Source organism: Dipteris shenzhenensis, chromosome 11 (genome assembly GCF_047967505.1).
Source record: "Dipteris shenzhenensis isolate YYH24624 ecotype China chromosome 11, Dip_SZ_1.0, whole genome shotgun sequence".
NCBI lineage: Eukaryota > Viridiplantae > Streptophyta > Polypodiopsida > Gleicheniales > Dipteridaceae > Dipteris > Dipteris shenzhenensis.
The window spans coordinates 34,259,877-34,272,326 of NC_141606.1; the positions used below are offsets into that span (position 1 = coordinate 34,259,877).

Below are 12,450 nucleotides of genomic sequence, written 5' to 3' on the forward strand. Positions count from 1 at the left end.
TTTGGGCTGTCCTACAATGCAAAGGATTTGGTTGGCAATCCTCTAGATTGTGGCCAGTAGGCAGAGGCTACAACAAGATTTCCCGTAGGGGATGGTTGCATGGCATGGCTGGCAGAGGGAGGACATGCGTTCTCCAACGACCTAGCTCTCAGGTCTACTGCATTATCAAGATAGAGGCATATGGTGCGACTCCTCCCTCTTGCCTACACCCTTCTCCTTTGCCAAAGGATAGCATATGGGAGACTATGTCCAACATCATTGCTTGGAAGATAAGGGTTTCCCGTTGCAATTTCATGATGGTAGGCTATCAGGTTCCCCCGACATCCACTCTCCTCGCCATCTGGTAGGATATCATCTACACCTTACATGCGATTTGGGACTACGAGACTCCAGGTTCTAGAGCGACCACTGAAAGGCATAAGCATTTCTGCAAGGCTTGGCTTGCAGGTATCTTCTAATAACATCACTTGAGAGGTGTTTGCTGGCTGTATTGACCTCCTCCCTTGGTGTTAACCCGTAATTTGGAGATTGCCTAGGTGGTGATCTGGGTTCTCTAGAAACAAGCTAGTTTTTATGACATCCAATTGTGTTTTTTCTTTTCCCCACAGTCCACACCCTTTCGATTGCTAATTTGTATGGTTGATTTTCAAGTTTAATCAAAGGTTCTTTTCTTTGGCAAAAAGAAAACACCACCTCTCTTTGAATTGACTATTTTAGCTCATTTCTAGCTTGCATATTCTCACCAACTTCAACATCTACCTTAATGGACAACTTGTAGAAAGTGCCCATATATTCTTGATACATTGGTCCTATCCTTACCTTAGATTTTGATGAGACTTATAAAGCTATATTTCGTAATCAAATGAAAGAAGTTTCTCCTTCACCATCTCCATGAATTCTCTCCATTGAAATACTAGTGGTTCAAGAGTGAACCTCCTTTCTATTGTGTTCTTCTATCACATGACAACATACCCTTCCTTTTCAAGTGTTGTAAACTTAATTTTATCCAAATCATCCAATCCTTGAGCTTCAAAGTATTGATCTAGCTTCTACATCATTTAAGATACTTGATATCTAATGAACCGTCAAATTTTATAATTTCTACCATCTTCGCCATGAGGCCTTTGCTTGCACAATTTCTTTTTTACATAGCAAGCACTCATCAAGGTTATTTGTAGACAATTTACCTTCTATCTTTGCATCCATCGTACGCAAGGAATTCTTAATCTTTAATATATTAATGCTCATCTATTCTTGTCAATTCATCAATTTGTTGTTTGATGCATTGCTGTCTTTAAAACCATATAGCTAGAGTGGCTATGTACAATGCATCAAATCCATTTGCTAATCATAGCTAGCTCCCAACCAATGATACTAATTGATGTAGACGAGAACTCGTAAGCTCTTTCAATTTGACACAAGACTCCTAGAATACGAATAGAAGAATAGGAAAGAGACATTAAAGTCATTGCTAGTTCCAATTTTATAGCTAGTTTTAATTTAATCCAACTACAAAGTCAACCAATTAAGCTTCCCAATAAGCTTAATTCAGCCACAAGTTAATGTAAATTCATAATAGTAAGAACTTTTTCTCTTTTCTTCGTGTTTTTTTGCTCTTGCAGCTCACCCTCACTACTTGCTCAAATTCTACCCACCCACATTTCGGGTGTAGTTCTAGCAAAAGCCTATGGTTGCCCTTGGAATCCCAAGGGGGGGAGGATAAACCCTCTCATGCTCTCAAAAAAGGTATGCTTGCATTTACGGGGCCTACACTAATGGAATGTAGTTGGAATTTTTTCTTGAAAGCTTGTTTGAGATGAGCTTTTGGGATAATTTTCTTCCTACTTGAATTAGTATTCTAGCCAAGTTTGTAGCTATCTGAGCTAAGTAATGCTCGTTCTTCTATTTCAAGCTATTTCCAAGCAATGTTCATAGCTGAGTTAGAAAAAGAGTTTGAACGAGTTTGCATAACAACACTCATCTATAAGTGTTGCAAAAGTGATCAATCTCGAGCCGAAAGATTGTACTGTCTCCCTTTTTAATAGACAAGTTGAACGTAGACAATATCAACCTCATTACTCGCAAACCCAATCAAGCTCAAAGTTAGAAGTCCATCCTCTTTTGGTAGAGAAACAACAAAAAAAAGGGTATCTTAGCAAGTCTCACACTCTCTTAAGAGTTTCAATCAGCCAGTACTCAAATGTAGCACACACTAAACGTAAGCTTCGGGACATTAAGAACAGTATAGATTGTACAATATTCACAGCTTCCATTCACAATTGTAATAGCAGTACAACTGTATGTGAGCTTCGGCTCAAGAACTCTCTTCAATGTATAGAATCTTAAATCAGTTAGAAGTAACTACAATGAGTGAAAGAGAGAAAAGGTGGCGGGTGTTACTTTCGAGTATCTTCTGTCTTAAATTTTCCATTATACTCCTTCATCACCTTTTCCTATACAGTCTGCATTATCAGGAGACTTCAGATAGAGACGTCTCCATGGACCCCCTCAGCGAAGAGGCATTCGTTCCAGCAACAGGTTTTGACTGCCATCCTTTACAATTCCAGTCATGGCTTCAATCACCGGCCACATGAGAACGATTTGGCAATGCTCACTCCAGATCACTTAACAATTACAGCACACTCAACAACAAGCGTTCACATGGAAGATAGAAACCTCAGGGTTGGCATGCTTTTCAAATTTTAATTAGCGGAGAGGCAATGGTGCACCATGAGATTAATCAAATTACACCAATCCTAGCACAGCACCATCTCGTCTCCAGGACATCAATCTTCAGCTGACGGGCCAATTCACAACCTAGCATATTTGGGTTGCATGACAGAGTCTTGTAATGGGGCCAACAACCTGCAGCCTTCTTATCAACAAACATCATTTTTACCTTGCACTTAATTTGGTAAGATAATTAGAGTCGTAGGAGAAAGTGCAGTTGATACACTCTTTTCTACAAGGCTTGGCATGTAGGTACCTCTTACACTAAGAATATGCTAGTCATATAACCCTTTAACCCACCATACTAACTATTGCCACTTGCTCCAGGTTACCTTAGGCATATAACCCTTTAACCCACCATGCGAACTATTGCCACTTGCCACGGGTTACCTTAGGCAAGGAGCTGGAACTGAAAGATCTAGGCAACAAGATAGCTCCTCTTTCTTATCCGTGACGTCGCAGATGTATTCATTTTTCTACAAGGTCCAATGAAAACAAAGGTGGGGAGGATGGGTAACAAAGTCATGATGATGACAAAAAGTAAACAAAGGTGCATCATTGAGGGCTAAACATGAGAGAGAAGACTCAAACAAAAGGAGCTTTTCGGTTGTTGGTCCTACTAACGGACTAAGAGAAGATGGTTGGTTTTTTCCGCCAAATATGTTTTTCGTTTGAATGCTATCCATCTACTCTTCCGTTCATTAAAGCTTCATTAAAAGCAGGGTCGTACTGCTTTTGCCACCTTTGTTCTTTTTGCAACATTCATATGTGGGCTGTCACATGATCCAAAGATTGTAGCCTGTACATTTCTTGACTTCTGTCTCCTTTTTTCATCGATGCATTGATTGAAATCACCATCTTTTTCGTCCACAGTCTAGTTCAGCATATGACACCGAATCAATAAACAGCTGTGGAACAATGGTTGCTCTTAAAATACTCATATTCTCCATTCTTCTTGGTCCTTCACATCCCTCCTACTCTTCTTGCTTGATGAACTTTTAAGCTTATTCCTAGGGAGTGAGGGGAGGGGGACGAGAGCTTTATTTATTTTCTGACAATCACAGTGACTTTGCCCACCCAAAAAAACTTGTATAGCATCATTAGTGGTGGCCAAAGCATACATAAATATTTATTCTTTTATCCAGACCCAAGAACTGCATGGGAAAATACATGTAATCACCTCTCTGAGATAGCAAAATTTAGTCATGAGAGTCGAACTCCTTACTACCCCATGTGTGACAAATCCTTAGGGGAAAAAAAAGAGCTTTTATATCAGACGATAGACAGAGCGCAACCTTGGACAAAAACTATACAAGCTCAGATTTAGTAAATTGGGGATTGATTCCAGTTCAACTATGTATGCACCAATTATCTTTTTCAAGTTCAATTTCAGTACCGCTCAGCAAGCACAACAGCAGAAATTACAGTGAGAATGCCAACATTTCGAACTCCAGCATAGTGACAGAAAGTTCACCTGAACAATATCGAAGCCTCAAACTTTGCATAACAACACTCGTCTATAAGCATTTCAAAAGTGATCTTATGTCTTAAATTTTGCATTATACTCCTGCATCACCTTTTCCTATACAGTCTGCATTATCAGGAGACTTCAGATAGAGACCTCTCCATGGACCCCCTCAGCGAAGAGGCATTCGTTCCAGCAATAGGTTTTGACCACCATTTACAATTCCAGTCATGGCTTCAATCACCAGAACTGAAAGATGTAGGCAACAAAATAGCTCCCCTATTTCGTATCAGTGACGTCGCAGATGTATTCATTTTTCTACAAGGTCCAATGAAAACAAAGGTGAGCAAAGTCATGATGATGACAAAAAGTATACAAAGGTGCGTGATTGAGGGCCAAACATGAGAGAGAGGACTCAAACAAAAGGAGCTTTTCGGCTGTTGGTCCTAGTAACGGACTAAGAGAAGATCGTTTTTTCGGCCAAATATGTTTTTCGTTTGAAAGTCATTAGAGTTTTAAATTACTTTAAAATGTTAAGTTAGCTTAGCCTTCTTGCTATACTCTTCCTTTCATTAAAGCTTCATTAAAAGCAGGGTTGTAGTGGTTTTGCTACCTTTGTTTTTTGCAACATTCATATGTGGGCTGTCACATGATCCAAAGATTGTAGCCTGTACATTTCTTGACTTCTGTCTCCTCTCATCGATGCATTTGATTGAAATCACCATCTTTTTCGTCCACAGTTTAGTTCAGCATATGACACCGAATCAATAAACAGCTGTGGAACAATGGTTGCTCTTAAATACTCATATTCTCCATTCTTCTTGGTCCTTCACATCCCTCCTACTCTTCTTGCTTGATGAACTTTTAAGCTTATTCCTAGGGAGTGAGGGGAGGGGGACAAGAGAGCTTTATTTATTTTCTGACAATCACAGTGAATTTGCCCACCCAAAAAAACTTATAGTGCATCATAAGTGGTGGCCAACGCATACATAAATATTTTATCTTTTATCCAAATCCAAGAACTGCATGGGAAAATACATGTAATCACCTCTCTGAGATAGCAAAATTTAGTCATGAGAGTCGAACTCCTTACTACCCCATGTGTGACAAATCCTAAGGGAAAAATAAAGAGCTTTTATATCAGATGATAGGCAGAGCGCAACCTTGGAAAAAAACTATACATGCTCCGATTTAGTAAATTGGGGATTGTATGTATGCACCGATTATCTTTTTCAAGTTCAATTTCAGTACCGCTTAACACGCACAACAGCAGAAATTACAGTGAGAATGCCAACATTTCAAACTCCATTATAGTGACAGAAAGTTCTACATTATACCAGAAGGGTACAAAAAGTAGAGGCCAAGAAAGACTTCAAGACGCACTCCCTTTGATGCTGGAAGCTGGGCAAGGGCTCGCAGACAGCAGTGACAGATATGTTGAAAGTTGACTGAAATACTACAGAAGCAGGAAACGTATGGCAAAGAAAGAAAAGAAGAGTAGCTTACAAAGAATTAGAGAATTTGCTCCTGCTCCTCTCCAAGTTCTTCACTCAGAGAAAGTGAACAGCAGTCTAGTTTGGTGCTTCTGATAGGAGGGAGAGAGAGAGAGAGAGAGAGGACATCATGGACTTTAAAGTGGTTGATGCAAAACAGATCACAAACATGGGCTGCAACAGGACAAAAAGCATGTTGCTTTGTCAGTCTCCAGTTGGATGTTGGTACACATCAACACTTCCAGTATTTGACCTGCCTCATGAACTAGCAGTCTGACTTGTCCATGATGCAGACATTGAGCTCCTTCTAGCTTCGTTTTGTGTCCACCAGCGAGTGAGCCTAAATTTCTCATCAATAGGCACAAGAACTGGTCCCATCATGTAACCTGTTAATCAGTTGAGTAATGTGAATACAAAGACCTGCTAATCTCATGGTCGCCACAATCATGCCTTTTACATCAAGAACAATTGCAGTCAACTGCTCGTTGAGACAAAGCAGCTGTAAGCTGCTCTTCAGTCAGGTAGTTTGGATTTTTCAGAATAACAATGATCGTTTGAAATATCATGTCCTGCACTAGTGCCATACTTGCATGAGACACCTCCAACTGCAGGTTTTGTAAAGCCAACATCAGCCTTGGCACAGGACAACCTTCTCTTGAGCTTTCCACCCGGATCATGGCTTCTCTGCCAAGAAGAAACTGTACGGTAATGGTCATCCTGCCATGTGGACAGGCAATGGAATTAATGCTCTTTCCATCGGTAGTGGTGCAACTGCTCTGCTCGTTAAGCAGATTCCAAACAGAGAGCTCTACATTGCCAGTTCTTGAGAGTCCCGTTTTAGACAGCAAATTTACTCTCCTGTCATCTAGCTGAGCAAGCAAATCCTTTTTTTCAATTTCCAACTGCTGGGCCTTGGCATGAAGTTCTTGGATATATGTAGTGGCATCTGCCAGCAGTGACGCTTTATCCATTTTGGAAACATATGGCACAACAGCTCGTAGGGCATAGAAGCGCTGATTGAGCTTCTCTCTCCGTTGTCGCTCGGCTTCTACATGATTTAAGGGTTCTTCCCTACCATTTGCTGGCTTCCGTCCCCTTTTACGAGGTTTTCTCTCTGCCACAGGTGTTTCTTTCAAAGGGGCTTCCACATCGGAATGCTCTGACTCTGCACCAGAGGGAAGAGATTCATGCACTTGCACCAGCACACTTTCTTCCTGCTTCAAAACGCCCTCAACCTTTACCTCTGTGGACTGCTCGATTTTCTCAGCAGTTTTAACATCACAGAACATATAAGCTGGTTTTGAGGTCTTGCCAAAGGTCAAGACCTCAGGTGCCCTGACATCCTGTTGGTAAGTTGCAGTTTCTACTGCTCTCAGAGATTGATCCCGATCAGTGAGATCCAAAGGCTTAGATGTGAGGTGCTGATTTTGGACAGTTGATGGTATGGGTATTTGGTTGCAATTCTGTTTCAGAGATTCTTTCTCCAACTCCTGGATCCCTGAAATTTTTGCAGCCTGGTTGTACGCCAAAACCTCTCCTGTCTTCACTTCAGCCTGAGTAAGTCCATAAAACTTGGGTGCTAGTTCAACGGTGTAGCTTTTGCTTTCTGGAGGCCTCCCAGGCTGAATATATCTTTCAATTTCTGCACTCTTTGAAAAATTGCACTGATCTGCAGTCATGCCAAATTGACTATGACGCTGCATTTCTCCTGCCTTCCCTACTCCCACACCCTTTTCTGTGTTTGCTGCATTCATCAGATGACCATAACTTTCACAGTCTAGGGCCTCCAGTGCACTGTTGCCACTGTGTGACCTTGACTGTTTGACATCTTGATTGTAATGCTGAAACTCAATATGCTGAAGCTCGGGACCCACTCTCTTCATATCAAATCCCTTAGTGAGGTCCTCAGACACATCTTTCTGGAAAGGATGTGGATTTGTCACAGCGGCACTATCACGGCTTACAGGGCTTACAGCCAATGTTTCACTGGCCTGCTGCCCAAAGCATTGCCAGGTAGTCATTGGTGAGAAGCTTTCGATCTCATTTCCCAAAAAATTTATGTCAGAGCAAGATAACCCTTGAGGGAGAAAGCTGCTGCCAGAAGCATCTCGGTCAGTGTACCCCACCGATTGTCTCCCTTTGTCCACAGCTCCTGGTTGATGAATGTCCTGCATCCCAGACAGGCTTGCCTTGGTTTGGCTTCGGCCAGGTATGTCAGCTGCCAACTCATTGCTTGAGCTGTTGAAATACACAGAAGTAGAAGGACCAAACTCTGTGCTCAGACGGGCAGGGCTGCCATTTATAAAGCTCCTACTTGGGCTAGAGAAAGATGGAACGTCAATTCCACGTAGTACAGGTTCTAAAGATGATTGATTCGAAGTATCTTCAAAAGGGCTGTCAGGAAAAGTATGCCTGATGGTGTTCCTAAAACCAAGGTCCTCCTCTATCACTTGGGTCGATCCAAGCTCCACTACTCCTGTTGATGTCGGGACGCACAAGATCGTTTGGATACCAAACCTTCGGGCAAGTTCTGCTCTTTGACAATTCTGGCTCTGAAATTGGTTTGCTCCTTTGATCCAAACATATCGTGAGCTTGCATATGCCTCACCAGGAGTTCCACTACCAATTGCAAAGGAATACATCATAGAGACAAGAAAGAACCATTCTGTGTCTGTCAAGTCAGCTTCTAAGGCGTCGAACCCAGCAGAGGCCGATGAATCATCCCCGTTTTGTTCAATCAAAGCTTGCAATTCTTTTAGGATTCTCCTCCGCAGCTGCTGATCGGCTTCGCTGATTGTTACAGGCCTTGAACGGTCGCCTTGCTCTCCTTCCTTGGGATTGAAGTAGCCATCTCCCCATCCAAGGACCTGCTGTCCATTCAAGGTATTTGTGAGCTGCCAAAAAATAGCATACGTCCAGCTCTCGGAACTACCCTCCACAAGGGACTGTAATCGTTGCTGAAGAGTGTCCTCATGATTAACAGGCACGCTCGCAGAAGCAGGCTGTTCTTCCTCAGGCCAAAAGCTATTCTCGTATGAAGAGGAACTGATGAAAGCATCAAGAAAGGTGTTGTCGTCAACCGACCAGTGGCCTCCAGCCATGAGATCGGCGTCAGTGTTCATTGTGCTGAAGGGAAGTATATCAAAACCTGCTGTTTCTATCTTTGAAGGTCAGAACACGACATTCGACAGGAAAAGAGCGTGGTTGTCTCCTTCGTGCATGTATGAAGCGATCGGACAGGTGCTCAAGAGCTACCGCAAGGGTGCCAATTCGTACTTCCTTCGCCCTCACTTGCGCGCTTCTCTTTGTGCACACGAGTGGATAGTCCTTTTCCGTCCTAATTGCTCACATCAACCAACCTTTAGCCGCGATCCTTCCAGCCTGAATTCAAAACGTCTTTGTAAGTTTTCTTTAAACTACCCAAGGACTTCGAAATCAAGACCGTGCGCAAAGAAAAGACGGTTCGAACCTGCCGGAAGCGCCTTGGAATGGTGAGATTTTTCCCCATGCGTCTTTCTGTGGGCAAGGAGATGCTTCTGCTCGTCCCACCCGCCTCCACGTACGTGAATGGCAAAGCCGGGAGGGATCAACACTGTCCTCGCCATCGGAGTCTTAGCGAACATGTTTGCTAGATCGTTCTCCTATTCTGGTTCTTGTGCTTGCATGAAGCACTGCTGAGGAAATGATCGATGCTCCTCCCCTTGCTTTAGACCTGGGCATGCCAATCGAGCTCTTGATTTGAAGCCAATGCGTGCCAGGAGGAGGATGTGGGAGCTCCAAAAGCCGCCTCCGTGCTAGAAGAAGGCCCAGGAATGAACTCCGGCGGCCATAGTGCAAAAGGAAGAGTGCTGGAGAAGTACGAGGAGGCAGGAACGAGAAAGGTGCAAAATGGGAGATCTGTGGAAGGGAGAAGGAATGAGGGGAGAGGAGGGATTGTGTGGTGCAAGGAGATGGGAGAAAGGAGGGGGAGATGGCGATGGCGATGGCGATGGCGATGGCGATGGCGATGGAGCTCGACCTTCTTCTGCTGCTGATGAGCTTCAAGAGCTGCAATCCTACACGCAACATCTTAAAACCTCATTACCTTTAATCTTCATCTTAACCCCTCATTAACTTTAATCTTACTCTTCCTCTTCCAAAAAATAATAATAATAATAATAACCTTCATCTTCATCTTCATCGTTTAGACCAAGCGGCTAACCCGTCTGGTTTTGTCCTGAATTCAAGCCCTAGCGGCAGCTGAGGATTCTATCTTGGGACCTAGGTGCAGCTCGGGATTCTATCTTGGTCACCTCTTATAAGGGTGCTATTGGCACTTTTCAATTGTACTGACCAAGTGGCTAAACCGTTTGGTTTCACCCTGATTTCATGCCCTAGCCGCAGCTAAGGACTCTATCTTGGGACCTAGGTGCAGCTCGAGATTCTATCTTGGTCACCTCGTATGCGGGTGCTATTGCCAATTTTCAATTTATGTACAACGCAAAAAAAAGTAAAAAAACTTTAATCTTCATCTTAATCATTATTAGAAACTCCTTGAACTAATCTCTTTTTTTAAATTTCCCCACCCCCCCATTTCTCACTCCTTTTTTTTTTTCCTCCTCCCCCCAAAAATTCCCCCATTGGCTGCCTTGATTCTCGGATATTTCTTCTCCCCCCCTTTTTTTTTTCTTTTCCTTTGGGAAATTTTGTAAAAAAGGCCCCTCATGCACCCACTTTGACTTTCTTTCCAGCACTGGTGGACTAGGCCCATCATACCGGTCTACGTTTTTCTTTACCAGAGATTTTTTCCCCTCACTTTCCTCTCGTTGCTCAAAGGGGCCTCCCCATGCCTCCCACCAGGCTGGGATAGCCCCTATTAGAACCCAATTTGAACTGCCCTAGGGTTGTCTCACTATTGCACCGTCTTTTTTCCCATATCCTATAATGCCAGCCTAGCATCTTTGTTTCAAGGCTTGCTAGCAAAACAATGCAATCCCCAGGCATTATGAGTGGCCTAGAGGCTTTGATCTTCAACTCACGGCCTACAAAATCATTATTACATCTCATTAACTTTTCTTTGGAATCAAGGGGAGCCATCATGCAAACATATTTCTACAATAGTGATTGGACAGCCCAATGCTACACTTTTAGCCTTGCCAATAACATGGGAGCCCCCAATAGTCAATAGGAACCTCATACTTGTGCCAGTCCATTTGAGGGTCTAGTTGCGTCTAGGGTAGGCTAAATTTTGTAACCTTGGTCCTTTTTTTATGGGTCTGACCAATCCCTTAATATACTCAACCATTTTATCCAAAAAAAAAAAACATGGGAGCCCCTCTTACTTTTCACCTAAGCTCTTAATTCACCGGATTTGAGTTTCCATGTCTTGATTTATATGATTTTTTTGGCACACAAAGAAGGCCTCCAATGAAAGCGCTCCCTTTATGACACAATACTAACATGATAAAGTTGGCATCCAATCCTTTTGTGGGATCCAATGTGAGCAATCTTGTCACCCTTACTTATTCCCCTTCTAAAAATATGTAATGGATACATAAATTATCAAACGTCTTCACCTTATCTTTGTAAATTTCTTCAACCTTTTTTGTCACATGTGCTCAATATGTTACTAGCTATTTGCATTAAATCATACATTTTTCTTTATCAATCACTTTTCATTGATGATGCATTTCCCTTCTTCCATTATCTATATCGTTTTTAGTCATTTTCAATAAAAGTTTCTTCCTTACCACAAAGAGAGAGAGAGAGAGAGAGAGAGAGAGAGAGACTCAAGCATGAGTGTGCACGCACACACACACACACACATCAAAAGTACAACCTTTTTGTTCACACTCTTTGTACATGTCATCATTTTATATACAATTTCACGATCATTTACATTACCAACCTTTCTTTTAGGAAAACTTTTCTTAGAATTAGCAAGTCATTCATTCTAACAATGTGAAACTAGGTCCTTTCACCCCCTACCAATCCTTGGGAATTGTGTGAGCCTAGTGTCCAAGTTCACACCCCCTTTTAGTACTTGGGCTTGTCATCAATTGAGCCGCACCAGAGTGTCCTCATGCACAGGAATCTAGAAAAGGTATAGGCCGGATAACCCTTCTAGACCTCGAGAGATGTGAGGCTAGGCTAGAGCCTTTAAAGGTGAGTGTGCACCCTTTCAAGAGACTAAAGGGTGCCTCTAAATGGAGCTAAAATATGTTGCAATGTGTGAGATGTGTGTTGAGATTTGTCTTCTTTGGAGTGACTTACATCTAGTTCATTATTCAAAGCCATGTATATGTTTTTTAAATATCTAAATTCTAAAGCCGAGTTGCCCCACACATCTCCTATAAATCCAACAACCTTATTTAAGTTGTCCCTTTTCTAGGAGTTCCACATGCACTCTCCCTCTTGGTTTCCACGTGCTTTAAATGTCTCCCTCCCCTTTTCCTCTCCTTACTCGTTTGGATTTAAGTGCTCATCGGGCACACATTTCATGATACTCAAAGTCTACACAACATGTCTATAAATTTTAGCTTCACTCCAACGCCTCATTTAAGCATTCCACAACATGTCTATAAATTTTAGCTTCACTCCAACGCCTCATTTAAGAGAATGCTGATGCCATAAATAACATGGGCACGTTGCTTATTTCGAATTCCTTTGGAAACATAATAGTAAAAATGTATAGCTTGCTTAAGAAAGGAATTGCACCTTTAAATCATGTATATGGACATGCATGCATGAGCATGAGAGAGAGAGAGAGAGAGAGAGAGAGAG

General features: G+C 42.3%; 1 protein-coding gene across 1 annotated transcript; it reads right to left on the reverse strand.

The window, feature by feature from the left end:
* Positions 1–5,410: 5,410 nt before the first annotated feature.
* Positions 5,411–9,675, reverse strand: LOC147896950 (transcription factor MYC2-like). Its single transcript, XM_087381037.1, has 2 exons — positions 9,158–9,675; positions 5,411–9,069 (listed from the first exon to the last, which is right to left on the reverse strand). Exon 2 carries the CDS (start codon positions 8,808–8,810, stop codon positions 6,147–6,149), a length of 2,664 nt encoding a protein of 887 aa, XP_087237163.1. The 5' UTR covers positions 8,811–9,069; positions 9,158–9,675; the 3' UTR covers positions 5,411–6,146.
* Positions 9,676–12,450: the final 2,775 nt, after the last annotated feature.